This window comes from Pediculus humanus, genomic scaffold, assembly GCF_000006295.1.
Source record: "Pediculus humanus corporis 1103172107574 genomic scaffold, whole genome shotgun sequence".
Taxonomy (NCBI): Eukaryota; Metazoa; Arthropoda; class Insecta; order Psocodea; family Pediculidae; genus Pediculus; species Pediculus humanus.
In genome coordinates this window covers 365,081-388,233 of record NW_002987189.1, presented here as the reverse complement: position 1 = coordinate 388,233, position 23,153 = coordinate 365,081, and the positions used below count along the sequence as shown (strand labels likewise).

Below are 23,153 nucleotides of genomic sequence, written 5' to 3'. Positions count from 1 at the left end.
TTTAATTTAAAATTTTTTTTTAATCGAATTTTTCCCTCCCCACCCTCCCCCCTCCTTCTCTTCATTTCTTTCCTTTTTTTCCCTTTTCCCGGATAAATAAGAAAAAAGGAATGGGGGAAGAGAGGGGGAAAGGAAGAAGATAATAAGAAAGAAGGAGTAAAAGAAAAAGAAGAAGAAGGAGAAAAGGAAAACAACTTTAAATTTTTCGTTAAATTTATAATTAATGAAGTAATAATAATAATAATAATTGTTGTTTTTTGTTGTTGCGATTACGTCATTAAAAGTTATCATTATTATCATTATCATCATTATTATTATCATCGAGGGGTGTTTTTTTTTTGTTTTTAATTTGATGTTGTCGGTAATGCGGATTTAAATTTTTTTTTTTATTATTTTAGGTTTTCCGATTTTGTTGGTATTGTTGTTGTTGTTGTTTTTTTTTTTTTTGGAAAGTTCTGGAAAAATGATGGTGGAGAAATGATAATAATAATAATAATGATAAAAGAGGAAACCGCGTCGATAAACTTTAAAAAATATTTTTTTTTGTTTTTTATTTAAAAAAAAAAACGCGTCGCTTTAAATAGAATCAATTTTTTAATAATAATAATAATAATAATAATAATAATGATAATTTACTTCCATAAATTTTTCTTTTACCTCCCCACCTTCTCCTCCTTCTTCTCTTCCCCTCCTTTTTTTCAACATCTTAAAATTTTTCGACCGTTTCCGGTTTATTTATTTAATTCTTAACCGACGGATGAGAAAATTTGCAAAATTCTCTCTCTGATGTCGGTTCCAAACGTAAACGATAACGAATTTTTACGTCATCATTTTTTTTATCATTATTATTCTTATTTTTTTCGGGATCAGGTTTGCCAACTTTAGGAAAAGAACTAAAATAAAATTTAAATATTACGTAACGTTACGCGTAAATCGGTCGCGTGTCCGTCGCTACGCCCTCGAAAAAAAAATTCTTATTTATTTATCTGTGATTGCAAAATAATAATAATAATAATAATAATAATAATAATAATAATAATAATAATAATATTAATAAAAATAATAATAATAACAGTGACGTAAAAACGTGTTTTATTGTGGGGTTCGTGGCACCAAACGACAATTTTTTTTTTTTTTTTTTGAAACGGTGGAGAAATGATTCAGGGAAAAATTTCATTTATGACGTACGAAGAAAAAAGAAAAAATTATTTTTGTTTTTTGATTACGCGTGCGTATGTGCGTGTGTGCGTAAGTACGTACGTGCGTACGCACGCACGCACGTGGCACGATCCAATTGTAATTATAAGACAAAAGAAAAAGATCCGAAAGAAGATAAATAAGAAATTTCCGACCTGGCGTTGTAACCGATTCAAGATTTTTATGAACTTCCGGACACCTTTTGACTATTAACGATAAAAAAAAAAACCTGGAAAAAATTTGCATTTTTTTTTTTGTTTTTATTAAGTTGGTAGTAATTAAAATTTTTTTTTTTTTTTGTAATTCACAAAAATGATAAAAATTTTCTGGGGAGAAATAAAAAAAAAAAAAAAATTTTCGATGGTTTTCCATAAGCTGTAAATGATTTTCGATTGTTGTATATATATGTAATAAACGTTTCCGTTCCGGTTGTTTGGTTTTTTTTCTTTTCAAGCGTTTGTTTGTTTGTTTGTTTGCGTTTGCCCTGTCATCGATTTAATAATAATATTTTAAAATTTTTCAATTTGCAATATGGAATTTTTTTTTTTTCGTTTTATTTTGAATCGAAAGGAAATTAAAAAAAAAAAAGTTGAATGTATAAAAGGTACGACGACGACGACGACGAATTGCATTAAATTAACGTGGAACGAGATTCATTCATTTTTTTTTTCGCACGATCGAACGAATGCATGGATGAACAACGCAAAAAAAATTTTTTTAAATTTTTTTGTTGGTGACACGGCAAAAAAAAAAATAAAATAACGTTCGATCCTTTTTTTTTTTTTTATTTTTCAACAGGAAATTATTAGTTTGCCATTATTATTATTATTATTTTATCGAACGTGGTTTTAGATAAAGAAAAAATTTATTTATTTATTTTTTTACACGTTATAAAATTTTTTTCTATTTTTTTTTCATTAAAATTTTAAATAATAATAATAATAAAGATCGGGTGTGCGTGATGTAGTTCGCATATGTGACGTTGTCTAATTCCACGTACGTATCGCACGATCCGATACACGGCTAATAATAATAAAAATCATCATCCTACTGTTTAATATTTATTTAATGGGGTGCCATAATTGGCGAAGTGTGTCATTTTTATAAACCATAAGGAGGGATCCCGTCCCCCCCATCCCTTTATACCTTTTTTTTTTTTTTTTGGGTACCGTGACGAAAGATTTTTTTTTTCTCCATTCGAGGGTAAAAAAAAAAACAACGACTGGAGAACATCTACGTCATCACCTTTTCCAAAAAAATAAATAATAACCGTAATTTATTGAATGAATTATTATTATTATTACTGAATTTTTTTTTTTTTTTGTATTTACGATTTTATCGGTTTTGAAAAGTTGTTGACGTCATTTTTTGTGCGTGAGGTGCGTAAGGTGGTGCGTAAGGTACGTGAGGAAAGGGGTTGATGAAAGATTGGTTCTGTCGCAAAATCAGATTTCATTCTTTTTATTTATTTATTTATTCTTCTTCCACGATTTTCAAGTCTCGTTATTAATAACGTTGAAAAAATAAATAAATAAACGTAATAAAAAAATTTTTTTCTGTTCTTCTTCTCCAGGTTTTTTTTCTCCAGTTTTTTGTTCTTCTTCTCCAGTTTAAAAAAAAAAAAAGATTAAATAATTTAGATAATGAAAATTATAACTTCCTAATGTCGTTTTTGGTTGTTGTTGTTGTCGTGGTTGACCTTTTTTTTTTTTTTTCGAACAATCTCGATTGTTTTTTTTTTTTTTTTTTGTTTTAGTTGTCAGATTTTTATCGTTTCTTAAATGTATATTCTATTGCCACGATGTTGCTCCCGGTAAATTTTTTTTTTTTATCGTTACGTAGGTTAAAATATTTAAATAAATTTTAATTGGGTTAACACTTTAATCAGGTATATAAAGGTGTTGTTATAAAAAACAAAATGGCGGACGTGATTCAAGCAGAAAAGAAAAAAATTGAAATTTTTTTGAACGGAAAACATTTTTTCAACCGGAAAAAGATGAAAAAAAAATAATAATAATTATCCATTCTTCTTATAAATTTTTTGATAAGATTGATCAAGTTTTTGTTTTTCTAGAAAATTCTATTTTAGCTATTTTCCGCCATTTTGTTTTTTAAGTTCGCGCGCCATTTTTTTTTTTTAAATTTACCATTTGATTACTTAACGGAATTTTATTAGGACTTTAAATATAACGATACAAACATATATATTCGAAAATGTTTGTTTGCTGTTTGTTGTTTGTTGTACTTGATATTATCATTATTACTATCATAAATTATTATTATTATTATTATTAAAGAATTAGTAAAGTAAATAATTTCGAGGGAAAAAACGTTAATTTAATTTAATTTTTCTTTTTTTTTCGGGAATTTTCTGGAAAATGGAAAATGAGGGAGAAGGAAAAAAATTAAATAAATTTAAGGATTTATCATTATTATTATTATTATTATTATTATTATTATTATTATTATTATTATTATCGTTATCATCATTATTATTATTATTGCTATTTGAGTAAAGAACAAATTTTTTCACTTTAAAATGTCAAATTTATTTAAGGTCGATTAATTAAATTTATTTTTTTTTATGATTACTCATGAAATGAAAAAAATTTCCAGGCGATAAATTTTTCCTTTTTTTTTTTTTTTTTTTTTTTTACAAATTTCATTCGACGACGAATGCATTATTCATTTGAATTGGAAAGAAATTTAAAAAAAAAAAAGGATAAGGAAGAGAGAGAGAGAGAGAGAGAGAGAGAGAGAGAGAGAAAGAGAGGAAAAGACAAAATGAAAATGAAGGAGACAGAAAGGGATTAAGTAAAAAAGAAGAAGAAGAAAGAAAAAAAAGATAGGAAGAAACAGTGTGTGAGTGAGAAAGAGAGAAAATGATAAAAAAGAAGAGGAAGAGAGAAAGAGAGATTTAATGAACGAGAAGAAGGAATGAAAGAGAGAGAGATAATGTGAAAAAGAAGAAGAGAAAGAGGGAAAGAAAGAAAGATTAGGTAGGATCTTGTGGGTGTGTGTGTGTGAGGGAGAGAGAGAGGGAGTGAGTGAGAAGAGTACGGGAACTTGAAGCCCCCCCCAAGTAAAAATTTTCCTTTTCCTCTTCTCCCTTCCCCCCTTCCCGTTTTTTTTTTTCATTTCATTTCCTTTTACTCCAGTTATCCGACAAGTTTTTTTTCCAATATTCATTTAAAACTCACTTTTTTTTTCTTCTTTAAACGTTTCTTAGACATTTTACAACTTTCTATTAATCATTGTGAATGATTTAACCGCCCCCCCCTTTTCACCTCCTTCTCTCACCTCCCCCTCTGCTTTCCTTTCTTTCTTTCGAAGAAAAAAATTGGAGAAAAAAAGAAAAACAATTTTTTTTACCCTCACTTTGACGAACGAAAAATAAATTCACAAAAAGAAAATTTTTTATTTTTCGAAATTATCAATCGGGAAAAAAATGGGGGGCGGTGGGGGAGGGGAAAAAACGTACGTAACGATTTTTACTAGTGCCACGATTAATTTTATTATTATTATCTACATACGAATTTATGGAAAAAAAATTTATTTGTTTTTTTTATACTACCCTAATTTTTTATTTCGTAAAAAAAAAAAATGCGTTACTGACTGTCTTCTGTCTAATTCCACGTATTTTTTTTTTGTTGGTATTCAATTATACGTGGGATCATCTGCTTTTTTTTTTTTGTAAATAGAATAGTTGTAACCTTAGCACAAATAGATATTAAATTTCCGTGAAGGGGGGAAACCACCGACAACAGGTAGCAGGTGAATTCCGATCGAACCTCGTCGTGAGTCGAGTAAAATTATTATTATTATCATCATCACTACTTCACAGGGGTTTACGTTAGGTTTCTGTCGATTTCGAATTCCTGGATAAATTTCCAACCGTCGATTATTCCTTTACAAAAAGAAAAAAAAATTTTCTGGAGTTTTTCTAGAAGGACGTACGTTAAAAAAAAAAAAAAAAAAATTTCAGGTTCAATGCGGTTGAGTTAAAAATTTTTTTTTTGTTGTTTGGTGGGTAACCGACCCGCCCCCTCTATAGTAATTAAAAAAAAATGACCCTCCGCCATGATGGCACGTGTTAGTTTTGGATTATCATGTTATTATATTATAATTTGAGTTTTTTTTTTTTTTTTACTAATTAATCATTTTCCTTTTTTTCAAAGTCCGTGACAAAAGAGAGAGAGAGAGAGAGAGACGATGATTTCAGCCGGTTTTTATTATTATTATTATTAGTTCGTAAGGGTTGTTGTTAGAGGAGGAAGAAGAGGAGGAAGGGGGAAGTACGTCGATGCATAATAAATAGATAAAAAAAACGTTTAACGGCGACCGGTTTATCATAAAGATTGATAAGAAACTTTGACGTAATTTCCGAAAAAATTAAAATAATAATGATGATGATGATGATGATGATAATTGTTCAGCCGTTCCAGAACTCGTGGAATTTAAATGATAAAATTCAAAATTTTCGCGTTTTTTTCCCGTCGGAATTTTTTCTCGCTGATTCACTTTCCCGATTTTTTCGAATTGTTTTGAACATTATTATTATTATTACCATCATTATCATTATTATCACCACCACCAACAGCACCAACAGCATCATCATCATCATTTGCCGTTGGTCACGTGAGCGTGTAGTAAATAAAAAACTTACGCAACGAAAAAATTAACGATTTAAAAAAAAAAAAATTAATTTAAACGTGGAACTAGAATTTAAAAAATTTTTTCGTTTAACTCAAATTCTAATGACACGATATTCGAACGAATTCTTAAAATGATAATAATAATAATACTACGCCTGTTTAATTTCGAAAATCCTTTTAAAAAAAATTTCTTTTTTGCTCTTTTTTCGTCATTTTACGATCGTTACCGACAATTGACTTACCTTATGGGGTTGAATAATAATAATAATAATGATAATGATGATAATAATAAAACCATAAAAAAAACGGAATTAGTCGTATTTAGTTTAAAAAAGGTTCACGGTTGGGTGATCAAGTGTGTGAGTACGCGCGTGTGTGTACTGAGGGGGGTGGAATGGGGTGGGGGGCAAAAGCATCATCATCATCATAATGTGTGTCGCGTGCCTCATGTCACCTTGTTTCTTTCGTAAAAAAACTTTAACATTCTTTTTTATTATCGTCGAATCATCTAGTTAACTTCTCCCTAATTATACCTTATTATTATTATCATTATTATTATTATTATTATTATTATTCGAAACACGAAAGTAAAACCGTGGCGTAAAAAAAAAGCCATGTGGATATGATGATGATGACGTCGGAGAGGGACGGCGGCGAGGAGAGAAAAATCGAAAAAGGGATTAATAAAAATTTTTTAATTGTATTAACTATTGACACGACAAAAATCATTTTTCCGGTACAAAACTCGTCACTTCCGGTACTGAAAATATTTTCCTTTAATTCGATAAAATTATTATTATTATTTCACAAGACTTTTCGTTAAGTTTTACCCCCGATTCCTTTTTTTTTTTTTTTTTTTTTTTTTTTTGAATAGGAAACGGAAAATACGACGGACGAGTCGTGGCACTAGAGACACGTGATCATCATCCTGCAGTCAAAATTTAACGATAATAAATATTTTAAAAACGTTGACGTGTGCGCGGTTAAAAATTGACGTGACGTACGATTCCTGTTTTCGTATACACATATAAATTTTTTTTTTTTTAAATGAACGTATTCGCACATGTTGAATTAACGAAATGGATTGGTCTTTTTACAAAAAAAAAAGAGAAAAACTAATCGCGTGCTTGCTCTTCGTCACTTTTTTAGTTTTTTTTTTTTTTTTGCGTTCCTACAAAATTATTATGTAAAATTTATTACGACGAGGGTTTTTTTTTTTTCGGCTTTTGTTACTTTTTTTTTTTTTTATAGATTTTTAACGAATTTTCCAGATGTTGTTGACCGAAAAAAAAAAAAATGTAATAAATAATAAGGGGAGGAAAGATGAAAACACGATGAGAGATTAAAATGTCGTCTGCTTGATTTTGTTTGTAACGTAAAAAAAATGGAAACTTTATACTCGATGCAAATTAATGTTGAATTTTCCGGACGAAATCGAAAACGTCGGAAAACGAACGCGAACGGGGGAAGTGAGAGGTCAGGAGGTCAGGGAAAATAAGTTCGGAGTATTTTAAACTTGTTCAGAAAATCTGGAGAGAGAGAGAGAGAGGAGAGAGAGAGAGAGAGAGAGAGAGAGGAGAGAGAGAGAGAGAGAGAGAGAGAGGAAAAAAAATTTAACTCGCGAGTATATGCCGCGATTCGAATAAAATTTTGAAAAATTGGAATTGTGGGGAGGGAGAAGAGGAGGGGGAGAGAACGGGGGGAAATGATTTTCCGTTATAGATTTACTCTTAAACTACATAAATTTACCGCGTTTTTTTACCGCACTCCCCCCTCCCCCCGATTTGAAAAAAAAAAAATAAAAGTTTTCTCATATCGAGAGTAGAAACATTTTGTTTATTATTTTTATTTTTCGAAAAGTCGTCGTCTGCTAGATGACGAAATAAAAAAAAATTCAGGTATCGAAAAAATAAAATCGATGATGGACACATAAAAAAAAAAAAAAAAAATTTGTTATTTTCTCACGATGGAAACAAAACAAAACAAAAAAAAAAAAAAAAAAAGAAAACGTTTTCACACAAATTTATATTGAATCGGAAATGAAAATGATCTGCCAAAGGGTCGGAAGACATCATTTATCTCCGAAAGAAAAAGGAAAAGAAGAGGGAGAGAGAGAGAGAGAGAAAAAAAAAACAAAAACAAAAAACTTTTTGTTTGTTTGTTTGTTTTCGTGTCGAAAGACAAGCGATGGAAGTCGGTTTCCTTTTTTTTTTTTTTTTTTTTTTTTAACCGCCGATTTCACCGCCCGCCATTTTCAATCGATAATTTTTTTTTTTCGATATCCCTTCGTCGATTTTTTATTTTTTATAAAACAAAAAAAAATCTCATTTCGTTTGCCGCCGCCTTGGGAAACAAAAAAAAAGAAATAATAATAATAATAATTTTTTTGGTTTTTTTGTAAAGGATGGAGAGAAAGTGGAAGGAGGGAGTAGGGGGAAGGAGTGAACGCGGGGTAAAAATAAAAATGGTTACGAACAAATGACACGTCAGATTTTTTGTAACAGAAAAAAATTGCCACCAAATTTTTTTTTTTTTTTTTTTTTTTTTTTTTATCAGACTTAAAAAATCTTTATCGTATCTTTACTGAAAAAAAAAGTTTACTTCCGGTTTTAAAAAAAAATGTTTTCGAACCTTTTTTTTTTTAACTGATTTATTATTAATTTATTATTTTATTAATTATGTTGGTAGCTTTGTTTTCTGTTTATTTTTCCTAACGAATTTTTTAATTTTATTCGTTACACATTAAATAACAAACCGAAATGATAGATAGATTGAGAAGAAAAAAAGGCAAAGGAGAGAAAAAAAAGAGAAAGAAAGGAAGATAGAAATAAATATTGGAAGAAAAAAAGAGAAACAGAAAGAGAAAGGAAAAGAGGGCAAATGAAAGGGAAGGAAAAGTGGAAGAGAGGAAGAGAGAATGAAGGAAAAAGAGAAAGAGTGGAAGAGAGAGAGAGAATGACGAAAACAAACAGAGAGGAAAAGAGAAGGAATGAAAAAAAATGAAAAAGAATAATAGAAACAGAAGCAAAAAGAAAAAAGTAGGAAAAGATAAAGATAGAAATAGAAATTTGGGGTAGAATAAGGAACATAAAAAAAAGAAAGAGAATGAAGGAAAATGAGAAAGAGTGGAAGAGAGAGAGGGAAGAAGAGAAAAAGAGAGAAAATAAAGGAAGAAAAAGGAAGAAAGAAATAAAATAAACGAAGAAAAAGGAAGAAAGAGAGAGAATGAGGTAAAAAGAGAAAGAGTGGAAGAGAGGGAGAGTGTAAAAGAGAGAGAGAGATAGAAACAAAGACGTAGAGCAAAAAGAGAATTTAAAAAAAGAAAAAAAATAGAAACAAAAGCAGAAAAAAAAAATTAGGAAAAGATAAAGAAAGAAACAGAGACATAGGATAAAATAGAAACATAAAAGAGAGAAAAAATGAGAGAAAGAGAATGACGGTCAAAGAGAAAGAGTGAAAGAGAGAGAGATAGATAGAAACAGAAGCGGAAAGATAAAAGTGAGAGACGATAAAGAGAGAGAAACAAAACAGAAAGATATATAGGGAGAAAATGAAGGACATAAAAGAAAGATAGAAAGAGAGAGAGAGAGAGGCGAGACCCGATATTGTTGTAGGTGATAATTTCAAAGTTGAAAAAGGTAATTGCCGCCGTCTCGAGTAAATCACCAGAAGAAATTGATTGCAACAAAAAAAAAAGTTTAAAACCTTGATATATATATTTAATGAAGGTGTTGTTACCTTGGACAAATTTTTATAAAATTTATTCGGAAATAAACCCCCTCCCCTCCCTCTTTAAAAAAGAAACCGAAAAAAGAGGAGAAAAAAAAAAAACTTAAATGAATATAATTTGATAGTAAAGCAATTCATCATAAAAGAAAAAGTGGAAGAAGAAGAAGAAGAAGCGGATCGAATGTTCTATCGAGACCGAACCCGATAAAAGATGCGACTTATTTGTGAACCGATAATTTTCACGTGTTAATACAACATCATGACTAAGAAAAAAATTTTATTTTTCGAGGGGGGGGAGGTGGACGAGTTTTCGATTTGTGTAACGATCAATTAGGAAGGTCGTTTGATGAAAACGATGGTGATGATGATGATGATGATGATGATGATGATAAATAAAAAAAAGGGTCAAAGGATGATTTTTTGTGAGGGGAAACATTTTGGAAAGAAAACAAATGCGAAATTTTTATGTTTTTTTTTTTGTTTTGATATTCGTAAACGGCACATTGGAAGCAAAAATTAAAAGGATAGGTAGGGGAGGAAAAAATGAAAGAAGAAGGGGAGAGAGAAAAAGAAAAAGGTAAAGATGTGGGATGATAATATAAAGAAAAGGAAAAACGTATTGGATTTAAAGAAAGAAAAAGAAAAAATAATGGAAGAAGAAGGAAAAGAGAAAAGGATGGAGTACTAAATGATGAGAGAGAGAGAGAGAAAGAAAAGAAGATAAAGAGAAAAAGAGAGAGAAAGAAAATAAGACAAAGCGAGAGAGAAAAGAAGACGAAGAGAGAGTCATGAAACATTTAAAGCTTAAAAATATTAACACAAATTAATAAAATCCGCCATTTTTTTTTAATAATTATTTTAAACGATTCGATTAAAAATAGAAGAAATAAACATAAAAATTAAGAAACATGACGATCTCACGCACACGCACACACACACACGCACCGAACGTTGATTAAATAAAAAAATAAAAATGTCGTCGTCGTCGTTCGAATTAATTTTTTTTTTTTAATAGCGGATTCTCATTAAAAAAAAAAAGTAAATAATTATAAAAATTAACGAAGTAGTAATAAAAAGTCGTGTCACTAACTAATTCGCACATTCACTAACGCCACGTCACCTACATAACGTCGTCGATTTTTTTTTTTTTCGAACTAAACGTTTGTCAGTCATTTAATTTTTTTTACACTCGCACGGGGATTTTCCGACGCGCCGCGAGTTCCCATAATTTTCCTCTTATTAAAATGTCGTGGAAGAAGAAAACACTTTCCCCGAACTCCCTTCCTTCCTCCCTTCCCTCGTACCCAAATCCTATTCTTAACGATTAAACCGGATATTAAAATGTGTAAAAAATAATTAAAAAACGTTGTTGGTTTCTGCTTATGGAATATTGCGTGCGTGCGTGAGCGAGTGCGTGAATGCGCGCGTGCGTTCCAAGTTTTCACCTGGAATTTTTTATTAAGCAAAATCATTATAATTAATTTATTTGAATTAATAATAATTTTTTTAATTTTTTTTTGTAACATTCGGAGAGAAAGGCATTTAATTTATTGTTATCATCATCATCATTATCATCTTTATCATCGTCATCATAATAATCATTATTATTATTATTATTATTTATAAAGTTTATATTAAAAAAAAAAATTAATCGAGAAAAATTTTTACACGCGAATAAATACAGAAATACGTGCGTGCATTCCGGAGGAAAGGAGGAGAAGAGGGGTTCGAGATTTGGGAGAGGTACAAAAAATTCCTTCCTCTCCCCCCTCTCCTTAAAAAAAAAATAAATTATCCAGGGACTCGTTTTTACTTTTTATTTTTTAGTGACGTCACATTTAAAAAAAAATTTTCCGATTGTTTTTATTTTCAAGGGTGAAATTTATTTTTTCAAAGGGAGGAGGTAAGGAGGAGTTGAAATTTTCGAAACCGTCGGAAGGTGGGATGGGATGGGGAGGGGTGGAGGGTGGGAAAATGTAAAAAGCAGAAGACGTTTTAAATTTTTTTTTTTGTTTGTTTTTTTTCGTTATTACATTCAACTTATCGTTATCAAAAATCGAGAAATGTATATATATATAAATTTTCTTATCTGACAAGGAACGACGTTATCATCGCCTCCACCCTCTACCCCACCACTCCTTCCCCATTTCCCGAAAAACCAATAATTTAACGCCGCGTTTATTTATTTACTTATTTTTTTTTTAAAAAAATTTTTATTTTTTTCTTTTTTTTTCGGGTTGAACCGGAAAATTTTTTCTTTTTCTTTTTAATTTTCGTGATAAATTTAACAAAAAAAAAAAAAAAAAAATTTCAACAGATTTTTTTTTTATTTATCGATTATTTCGATATTCGATATAAAACATTTTTATTTTTCCAATAGTTTCCGGTTTTCTGTTTCCTTCCAAAGAAAAAAGAAAAAAGAAGGAAAAACAAAAATTCTTTTTATTGCCATCCATAAAAGTTTATTTATATATAAGTTTTTATTTTCTCTTATATTTTTCTTTTCCGGTTGTTGGGGCAAAAAAAAAAAAATTACTCTTTTTCTCTCTCTCTATTTCTTTTTCTCTCTTTCTGGCTCTCTCTTTGTTTCAGTCTTTCCTTTTCTTGTTCTCTTACTATCTCTCAGTCTCTTTTCTCTCTCCTTTCTTTCTGCTTTCTTTCTCTCTGTTCACACTCTTTTGCTTCTCTCTCTCTATTTATCTCTCTTCTTCTCTTTTTTTCTATTTCTGGCTCTTTATTTCTCTCTCTCTCTCTTCCTCTCTTCTTCTATTTTTTTCTTTCTTTTTCTCTCTCCCTAACATTCTCATTCTACTTTTCTCTTTTTTTCCTGTCTCTTTCTCATTTTTTTTCTTTCTCTGTTCCTCTCCCCTCCCTCCCCTCCCTCTCTTTTTTTCTCCCCTTTTTCCCCATTTTTCTTTGTATCTTTCTGTTTTCTTTCTCTCTTTTCCTTTTTACTTCTCTTTTTGCTCTGCCTGTTTTTCACTTGTTTTTTTTTCCTATTCCTTTGTGTGTGTGTCTCTCTCTCTCATTTTCCCCTTTCTTTCTTTGTATCTCTCTCATTTTTTCCCTTTCTTTCTTTGTATCTTTCTCTCTCTCTCTCTCTCTCTCTCTCTCTCTCTCTCTCTCTCGTTCTTTATTGTCTATTTTGTCCTTCTCTCTCTCTCTCTCTCTACTTTTTTGTTCTTTATTTGTATATAGTAATAAAACAGTAAGAGAATAAACGGAACAAATTTCCCTTTTTTTTCAACCAGTAAAAACAAATCGTTTGAAAATGAAACGCTCGCCCCCCGTTCGCCCGCACGTTTTTCACGTTCGTTCTCAAAATTTTCCAAATAATTAAAAATAATTTTCAGAATAAAAAAACAACAAAACGTTTGTCTTAATTTTAATTAATTAAATTTATAATAATTAAAAGAGAGAAAAGAAAAACGATTTTTTTTTCTGCTGGAGCTGGAGAAAATTTTTTATTATTATTATTTTTAATACTCGCATCGTCACACAATCGTAATAATAACAACGCGTTATTATTATTATTATTAATACCGGAACCATTACCCAAGAAGATTGAAAAAAGAATAAGAAGATGAAGGTGAAGAAGAAGAAGAAGAAGAAGAAAACATAGAAAAAAAAATTCCAGTTGAACAATCCCTGGAATGATTTACGAGTATTAAAAGTAATAAAAAAAAAAAAAATTTTTTTTTTTTCTAAAGTTCGCCGCCGCGTTTATAATTGAGATGTTTTTAAAAATTATTATTATTATTTAATTACGGGATAAAAAATGGCACCGAGCGTACTTTTTCATTATTATTATTATTCTCCTGCCACGTGATTCTCTTCGTTTTTAGTTTTATTAATAATAATAATTATTATTATTGTTGTTGTTGTTGTTATTACCACGTCGCGAACGATTTAAGTGAGGAAAGTCGTGAATTTTTTTTTTTTTGTATTTTCCGGATGTGTTTGTAAATAATAATGATAATAATAATAATGATAAATAATTTATTATTTCCGGTCAATCTTTTAACAGAGCATAAAGTGCGCTTATATAGGTTTGAGCCATTTGTAACGTTTCGTATTTTGATAATTTCCGGTCGTTTCCCAAACTCGGTACAACTTCACGTAGTCTATCGAAAGCATCGTTAAGACTGTTCATCCGTTTCCGTTCTCTCGCGTTCGCCGCCAAACGTCTTCTTTTTAATATTTCTATTCCTTTATCGTTTGTTATTTTTGTTGTTCTGAACGTTTTGTTTTTTATAAAACCGCCACTGCCACTGCCACCGCCACCACCACCACCATCAACATGTTCGTCGTCGACGTCGCGATATTTTTCAATCGAATTATCACACACGTAATTATTATTATTATTATTAATAATTTTTTTAAAAAATTTTTTATCGTCGTAGTAGAAGTTTGTTTTCGTCACTCGCGTCGACGCGGTGACGTCACCGTCACCATCCTCACGATAGTTTTCCGTCTTTGAATTTCCACGCCGATGATTTTCCGTGAATGATTTTTTCTTACTCTCACATCCTAAATATTTTTTTTCCATTATGGATTCGCCATTTTCCATTTCGTTTTTTTTACCCAGGATGACAGGCACGTAATTTTCTTTTACGTTTCCTTCGTATGATTTTTGATTAACGCCCTGGAAATAAAGTAATAATAATAATAATAATAATAATAATAATACTAATAATAATAACTACAAAGACTGTGTATTTAATATGGATTTAAAACTGTTAGTGATGATAAAAAAATAAAGATGGTGGAGGAGAGAAATTAGGAGGAGGAACGGGGAAGAGAGAGAGAAAGTGGGAAAGAGAGATAGGAAAATGGAGATAGGGAGATAGAGGAGAGAGGAAAGACAGAAAAAAAGGAGAGGAAGAAAAAAAAAAGAAAGGGAAAGGGTGAGAGAAAGACAGGCAGAGAGAGAAGAAGAAAAAGAAAAGGGGTGAGAGAAATACAGACAGGGTGAAAGAGAAAAAAAGATAAAGAGAGAGAGAGAGAGAGAGAAAACAGAGAAAGAGAAATGGTGAGAGAAAAACAGACAGGGAAAGAGAAAGCAAATAGAAAGGGAGAAATTTGACAGGGTGAAAGAAACAGAAAGCAGAAAAAAAGAGATGAAGGAAATAGAGAAAGAGAGATAAGAGAGAGAGAAAGAGAGATAAGAGAGAGAGAAAGAGAGAGAGAGGTGGCGACAGGATATATAGCCGGTATAGGATACTCACCGTTGTTTTTTTAAGACAATGATAATGATGATGATATTATTAAGGAAAATATTTTTCCAATTCAGGCATTCATATATTTTCAACTTGCCCACATGCATATATTAATAATAATAATAATGATAATAATGATAATGATAAGGGAGGAGTATGAAAATAGGTAATCTTTTTCTTTAAGACACGAGGGAAAAGTTTTCCTTCATTTTCCTTCTATTTTCCCTAGTGGGGAGTCCACGTTAATTTTTTTTTTTTTTGTACTAACGCCGTAAAACTTTTTTTTATTTTATTGTTAATAATAATAATAATAATAATAATAATAATAATAATAATAATAATAATAAATTATATTTAAATTCATTCGAAACCACGTAAAAAAAAAAAACTTTTTTTTCAAAAAAAAAACTTTTTTTTTTTATTGTAATCGTGTATAAAAAAAAAAAAACTTTTTAACAAATATGGAAGTTAAAAAATTAAACAATTTATTGTCGAGTAAACTTCAATTCAAAAAAAAATGACGATGATAATAATAATAATAATAATGATAATCATGATGATGATGATGATTAGAGTTTTACAAAAAAAAAAAAAAAGGAAAAAATTAATATTTTATTATTATTATTATTATTATTATTATTATTATTTTATAATTATTAATCTTGTCCTTTATTTTTTATTATTATCATTATTATTATTATTATTTTATTTCGTTCGGAAAAGAATTGAAAAAAAGGAAATCAAAAAAAAGAAAGGAAGAAAGGAAAAAAAAGGAATAAAAAAAAGGAAACGGGAATGAAAGAGAGAGGAAAAAAAAAAGAATGAAAAGGTTTAAAATTATTATTATTATTAAAATGTAGGAATGTTCAAAGGGAAAATTTGGAAGAAAGGAGGAGGAAAAAGGAAAAAAGAAGAAAAAAAAAATGATGATGATGATGATAAATTAATAATAATTACCTTTGTGAAAAAATCATTGAAATTTTTAAATTCTTTTAATTTTGATTCATCATCGGAAAAGGGAATTCCTTCCGGTTCCGTTATTTGAATATTTTTCATTTTTCCAAAGCAATTAGAATAATATTCGTTTGATGAAAGGTTGGCTAATGTTGATGAATGAGTAGACGAATAAAAGGTTTCTGGACTTGATGTCGGACTGTAAAATCCTCCTCCGGAGGTTTCAAATTCACAAAAGGTTTTCCGACCTTTTACGAACATTTTCATCCAAAAATTTTCCCCGTCGTCGACGTCGTCGTTGTCGTTGTGTGTGTTTGTGAGCGTATGGTATAATGATTACATTTCGATTTTATTGTAAATTCCTTTTTTTTGGGGGGGGGTTCCCTCCTTCACGCATACGCACGCACTTCTTACATACACGCACCTGCGTTTTAATAAAAAATTTTTTCATTAAAAAAAAAATTAATAATAATAATATTAATAATAATAAAGAGAGAACGTAAAAGGATATCGATTAATTAATTAAATAATTATTTTTTTTTTTTTTTGCTTTTTTTAACTGTATCGTTTTTCTCTCTCTCTCTTTCTCTTTCTCTCTCCTTTCTCTATTTCCTCTCTCTCATTTCTTTCTCTCCACACTATTTTGCTTCTCCCTCTCTTTTCTACACTTTCTCTATTTTTTCTCTGATTTTTCTTCCTGTTTTTTTTCTCTTTTTTCCTCACTCTTTTGCTTCTCTCTCCTTCTCTATTCTTTTTTCTTTTCCTATTTTTTCTCTCTCTTTTCTTTCTGTCTTTTTCTCTCTTTCCCCACTCTTATTCTCCCTCTCTCTTTTTTCCTTTTTCTCTCTCTCTCTCTAATTCTTTTTTAACTTTCTCACTTTCTCTTTTTTTCTTACTTCTACTTTACTCTCTTTCTTTCTTCTCTTTCCTTTCTTTCTGTTTTTCCCCACTCTTTTGCTTCTGTCTCTCTCCCTTTCTCTCTTCCTTTCTCCCTTTCTCTATCTCTTTTTTAACTTTTTCATTCTCTCTTTTTCCCCACTCTTTTGTTTCCCTCTCTTTCTCTTTCTCTCCCTCTTTCTCTCCTCTCTGTCTCTATTTCTTTTCTAACTTTCTCACCCTCTCTTTTTCTCTTTCGCTCTCTTTTGTAATAAATAATAAACTTTTTATATAAAAAAATTTTCCATTTTTAATTTCATTCTCGACATCTTTCTAAACAATTTTCTCATTTGGAATAAATCGCGTTACCAAATTTACAAAAAAAGAAAAAAAAAAAAGAAAGAAAACTTTGAAAAAATAATTTTATTTATTTACCTATTTATTTATTTATTTTTATTATTAGCAGAAGACGCGAAAACTTATAACGTTTTTCAAACACACACACACACACAGAAAAAAAAAAAAAAGAAAAAAAACTTTTCGAATAAAAATAAAATAAAATAAATTAAAGTTTTGAATTTTATCGAGCGAAAACCTTTTAGTGTAATTTTAACTGGGAGGCGCGCGGGGGGGGAGAGTCGAGGAAGATGGGGGGGTGGGAAACGGGTATAACACGACAGGAAGAGGAGGAGAAACAACACCCACAGCAAAAAAAAAGTTTTTTCAAATTGACTCCTTATTTACCGAATCAAAAAAAATTATTAAAAACGATTCGTACGCGTTCTTATCACTCGTACGCGGCGTAAAAAATCTTTTTTTTATTAAAACGCAAACGGAAACGCAACGCGACGTATTTTCATACGAACCATCAACCGTCAGGTACGAGATAAAATTAATAACTGACAACCTGTTCGTTAAACGTGAGATATTTAAGGTATACGTTATGGGTTGTCGTGGGTCCAGGGAAGATGCTGAGTTTGCATCATTAATTGTTACTTTTTTTTATTGTATATTATTTACGAAACCTCTTCATTTTATAATTTTTTTATTATTTTTTCCCCCTCCCCTCCCTCCCTCAAATCATTCGAAAAAAAAAAACTACGAAAAATTGTGAAAGCGAGAAATTGTGTGGAAAACATTAAAAAAAAAAAAAAAAAAAAATTTATTGATTGATTGATCGATTAAAAAAAAAAAAAAATATTAAATTAATATTTTATCTGATATCAATAAATTTATTATCATTATTATTATCATCATCATCATCATTATTATTATTAATAATTAAAATCGTTTCGCAGGGGGACAGGTGTTTATTATATTAATTACCACCTGGTATTAAAAAACGGTCATAATGTTTTTGTCATTCTTTTTCACCACCACCATCATCATCATCATCATCATCATCATCATCATCATTATCATTAATAAAATGCGAAAGGATTTGATGCGTGAGGATCGTTAGAAAGAGATGAGAAGAAAAGTGAGTGAGAGAGAGAGAGAGAGAAAATTAAAAAGTTTTATCTCAAACCAGGTTTTCTTTATCGATAGGAAAAAGCTTATATATATATATATATACGCACCACACACACACATGATTTGCTTTTGATAAAATTAAATAACTTTTTAGAAAAGTTTTTATAATTTAAAGAAAATATTTTTGGAGGGGGGCGACGGGTGTGGGGGTAAGATGGGAAAGGTTAAAGTGGGGGGGGAGCTAATTAAAGTTTCGAAAATTAAATTAATAGTTTCCCGGGTTATTTAATTAACAATTTTTCCTTTTTATTTACGAGACTTTGTCAAAACTTATTAATTTATTATTTATATATATATATACGTACGTGTACATATGTTTGAACGCGCACACACGCACTCACGCACGTGCACACGTGCACACGCATTCCACTCTTTTCATTAAAAAATTTTTAATTAAATTCGCATTAATACTCTCTCTTATGTAAAGTGCATGCGTACTTAAATCCCGTTCGTTAGTGCGCGCGTACTTTCGTGTCGTCGTCGTGAGGATTCAGGTACGCGCGTACCCACACATAATATTTCGTTTATATAAATCGATATATCGAATCGTCGAGATATGTAATGCCTTTCGATTTAAATTTTTTTTCTTATTATTAATATTCATTCACGCGCGTGCGAAATTTATCATATGACGCCATTTTGAATTTTATTTATTTATTTATTTACTTACCTTACGAATGAAAAATCAATCTCGATTGATGGAAAATAAATTTTTTTTTTTTTTTTTTTTTAATTTTTTTATTACTCGCCGCCATTTTTTATAAATTCAAATGAAAATAAATCACGATGAAATTAATTATTATATTTTATTTAAATTGTAAATATAAATCTTGTTCTTACAAAAAAAGGAAAATAATAATAATAATTTTTATGTATATATAGAAAATGTTTGTAACGAACGTCAAATCGCGATCGTCATCATTTTATTATTATTATTAAGCGAACTTGTTTTTTAGTAAAAAAAAAAAAAAACGATAAATTTTATCGGTACCGTTATTATTATTATTATTATTATTATTATTATTATTACTGGACAATTGAATATATATTTATATATATATTGACTTCGTGTCAATTGTTTAAATAACCCGTTAAATAAATTTTTTTAATATTTTACTACTAACTGTAACCGTGTAGATTCAATTAGTCTGTTCGTTTTATAACCATTATTATTATTATTATTATTATTATTGTTATTATTATTATTATTATTATTATTATTATTATTATTATTATTATTTACGACAAAAGGAATAGTCATTCTTTGTAATCATTCCGTACAATCTCCGTTTAATTATTATTATTATTATTATTTTATTTTTTTGTTAATTAATTAATTTAAAATTTTCGAAAGTTGTAACGACGAATTTTTTTAGTGCCAACCATTAACGGGGGGGGGAAAAGATTCCCGCCATTTTGTTTGTTTTGTTTTGTTTTGTTTTCCGGTCAAAATGACGTCGACGTGGTTTTAACGGGATTTTTTAAAAATATTTGTTAAAATAAATTATTTTAATTGTTAGCGGTCATCAATCAAGAGCACGCGATTAAAATTTTTTGAAAAAAAAAAAAAAAAGAAAAGAAAACCGTTAAAAAAAAATAAAAATAGTTTATTGTTTTTTTTTTTTTTTGAAAATCAAATGTGGCAGCACTGCAAAGTCGTAAATCAAATAATAAGAAGAGGCAATGAAGATAATGTCTTTATTACATGTGCCAGTGAATATTTTTCTTTTCTTTTTTTTTTTTTTTTTGATTTATTAAATTAATAGTAAAATATGTGCGTTACTCCATTCGATAGATTATACGGATGGGGACCCATAATCACTCTCTGTTAGTAAAAATTATTTAATTTTTTTTTTTTTGATTTGGATTTGGTTGTTTTTACTAACATAACCTAACCTTGTCAACACTTTATTAAATTTTTCATCATTCTTTATATTCATTATTTATTTTAAATGATGTTAAAAGAATAATGATAATAATAATGTGTTTGTGTGTTTTATGTAATATATAAGAATTCACATGATGAATTGACATGACAATAATAATAATGATGATGATTTGTTTTATTTTTTATATATATTTTCAGTAATTATAAAAATAGTGTCGTTGACAACAGTTTATTGTAATGCACAGTGGTGGCCCCCACAACATTCAATAGGTGGACTTTTAAATGCGACAACATTTCTTTTTTTATGCGTGTTAGTTATATCAAATTTTTTATCAACAGTTTTTAACGGACCTGGTTTTCTACCTAAAGAATGGAAACCTGGTAACAGTGATACTAAATATTTACAATTTTGTAATGTTTGCCTCGGTTACAAGGCACCCAGATCTCATCATTGTAAAAAATGTAAGTTTTTTTTTTTTTATCGCTCGAGTTTAAAATTTTTCTGTTGTTTGTTTTGTGTTTGTTTTCAAATTGAATATTTCAGGTCAGAGATGCGTTTTAAAAATGGATCATCATTGTCCATGGATAAACACTTGTGTTGGTTTTAAAAATCAAGCTCAGTTTATATTATTTCTTTTATTCGCTTTTTGTGCCTGCATTCAAAGTACTGTAATATTATCATGTTCCCTTTACAGAGCACTCAATCGAGTAAGTTGATTTTTTCTCTCTCTTTCTCTCACTCTGTCTTTTTTCTCTCTCTCTCTCTCTCTCTCTCACTTTTCACCACATCTCACTTATAAAATTTTTATATTAAGACGTGGAAATTTAAGGGATGGTATTTACATTTTGGAAGGGGTACAGATCCTCTTGTGACACTCAGTGGAATCGGAACAGTTTCATGTGTTTTTTCATTAGGTTTATCAATTGGTGTTGTTTTAGGAGTTGGCATATTACTTTTCTTTCAAGTGAGTTTATTATTATTATTATTATTATTATTATTATTATTATTATTATTATTCCAATCAAAATTAAATTTATAATAATAATGATTTTTTTAAAGGTGAGAAGCGTTATGAGAAATCAAACAGGAATTGAAGATTGGATAGTTGATAAGGCCGTTCATAGAAGGTTGGTGGCACATGCAAAGGGTGAACCCATTGAACCTTTTGTTTTTCCATATAATTTGGGACTCGTTCAAAACGTACTTCAGGTAATGAATAAGAATGTGAAAGGTTTTGATTGTTTTTATTTACGTTTTGCGAAAGTTTTAATTTTTTCCCTCCTCCCCCTTTCCCCTTTCCCCTCACCTTTTTCCGATAGGTTTTCAATCGGGATTTGACACCGATCGGTGATGGAATTTATTGGTCGATCGCATCGAATTTAAATTGCGATCAATACACTCTCACGAGAGAACAAATCGAACAAAAAAGTGAGAAGAAATCAAGAGCGAAACCTTATGCCGTTGTGAAAAAATATTCCGGACGTTGGTTTCCGGTTGTTTTTGGATTCAAAGTTTTATTTTCGATTCCGTGCACGGATGAAAATAGATTACGATTAAACGTCGGTGATAACGTTTTGGTTACCAGATGGAGAAAGTTTGTTATCAATTATTATCATTATTATTATATCTGTCTGGAGAAAAGGATGTTTAACGTTGTTTTTTAAAAATACAGGAATTGGTTGTTTGGCGAAATGATAAACAAAGAGGGTGGAGATCAAATTGAACAAAAGGGTTGGTTTCCTCGTTGTTGCGTCATTGAAATCAACGGTAACAAATTATCTAAATCTGTGACTGACGACGATAAAAAAACGCGATGAAGGAGAAGATGGAGGAGAAGGAGGAGAAAGGAATGGGAAAAGAAACGAAAAGCCGAAGAGGAAATGGGGAAAAAAAAAAGTATTTATTATTATTATTATTATTATTATTTTTCGCGTCATTTCTTCTCGTATTCTTTTCTTTTCTTTTTTTTTCTACGATCGGAGCTTTTAAAAAAAAAAAAAAAAAAGTGAATTTGTTCTCATGAAAAACGTTTTCATTACTCTGGAAAAAAAAAAAAAAAAAAAAATGGCAGCTCGACGACGTAACGTCAAACGGTTTTTAATTTTTTTTTTTTTTTTTAAATTTTACGCCGCGGAAAAATCATTATTATTATTATTATTGTCACGTTACCACCGCCGCGTTTTGTAAAACGATCTGATTTTTATTATTATTATTATTATTATTTATTTATTATTTTTTCTAAAAAGTATTACGCGTCATGTACATATTATTATTATTATTATTATTATTATTATTATTTCGTCCGTTATATTAATTATTTATTTATTTATTTAATATAAATATATTATTATTTTAATTATTTTAATTATTTTAATTATCGGTAATGTAAAGAGAAGTCGATTAAAATCTTTAAATTGTGTCACGCGCACGATGTCGATATATATATATATATATATATATATATATATATATATATATAGATCCTGTGGGATCTTCGCGTGAAGTCAATAAAAAGTAAAAATTTCCTTTTTGATAAACGGGAAACGGGAAAAGAGGTTCGTGATGAAAAAAAAAAAAAAAGAAGAAAAACCGACGACGTAAAAGAAAACGTGAGACGAGAACGAACTCACAAAAATGCAAACAAAACAAACGCAAACGTTTTCGATTCGAACGAGGAGCAGCAGCAGCAACAGAGGGTGAGAGGGGGTTGGGGGAGAAGGAGGGGGTTTCGTAAGGGAGAAAGCGCAAGCGTCGGAGAGAGAGAGTTAGATAGAACGGGAAAAATGTGAGAGAGGGAGAAAGAGAGAGAGATTCACTCAACCTTCCCTATACTTTTTGACGTAAGTTGAAATCGATTACGTTCGAACCCCCCCTCCCCCCACAACCCCTCAGTCCCCCCGTATCTCTTCCCCTCATCAGAACATGTTGTTGCTACCGCCCATCAAAGGTAAATTAAAAAAAAAAAAAAAATTAATTAACTTTTTTTTTCTTTTACCTGTTCGATGTATCGCTCGTATTATTATTATCATTATCATTATTATTATTATTATTGTTACCGTACCGATTTTCGCGACTTTCGAGAGAGAGAGAGAGAGAAAGAG

At 29.7% G+C, this 23,153-nt stretch overlaps 2 protein-coding genes across 2 annotated transcripts; one reads left to right on the top strand and one right to left on the bottom strand.

Moving 5' to 3' along the window:
- Positions 1 to 13,593: 13,593 nt before the first annotated feature.
- On the bottom strand, positions 13,594 to 16,015 carry Phum_PHUM221110 (uncharacterized protein; the record flags this gene model as incomplete). The annotated part of the gene is made up of 3 exons (XM_002425753.1): positions 13,594 to 13,790; positions 14,028 to 14,226; positions 15,758 to 16,015. 3 exons carry the CDS (start codon positions 16,013 to 16,015, stop codon positions 13,594 to 13,596), a joined length of 654 nt encoding a protein of 217 aa, XP_002425798.1.
- Positions 16,016 to 19,935: 3,920 nt separating this feature from the next.
- On the top strand, positions 19,936 to 21,869 carry Phum_PHUM221100 (zinc finger protein DHHC domain containing protein, putative; the record flags this gene model as incomplete). Its single annotated transcript, XM_002425752.1, has 7 exons — positions 19,936 to 19,990; positions 20,250 to 20,513; positions 20,596 to 20,759; positions 20,867 to 21,016; positions 21,112 to 21,261; positions 21,372 to 21,646; positions 21,725 to 21,869. The coding sequence occupies 7 exons, from the start codon at positions 19,936 to 19,938 to the stop codon at positions 21,867 to 21,869; spliced, it is 1,203 nt and encodes a 400-aa protein (XP_002425797.1).
- Positions 21,870 to 23,153: the final 1,284 nt, after the last annotated feature.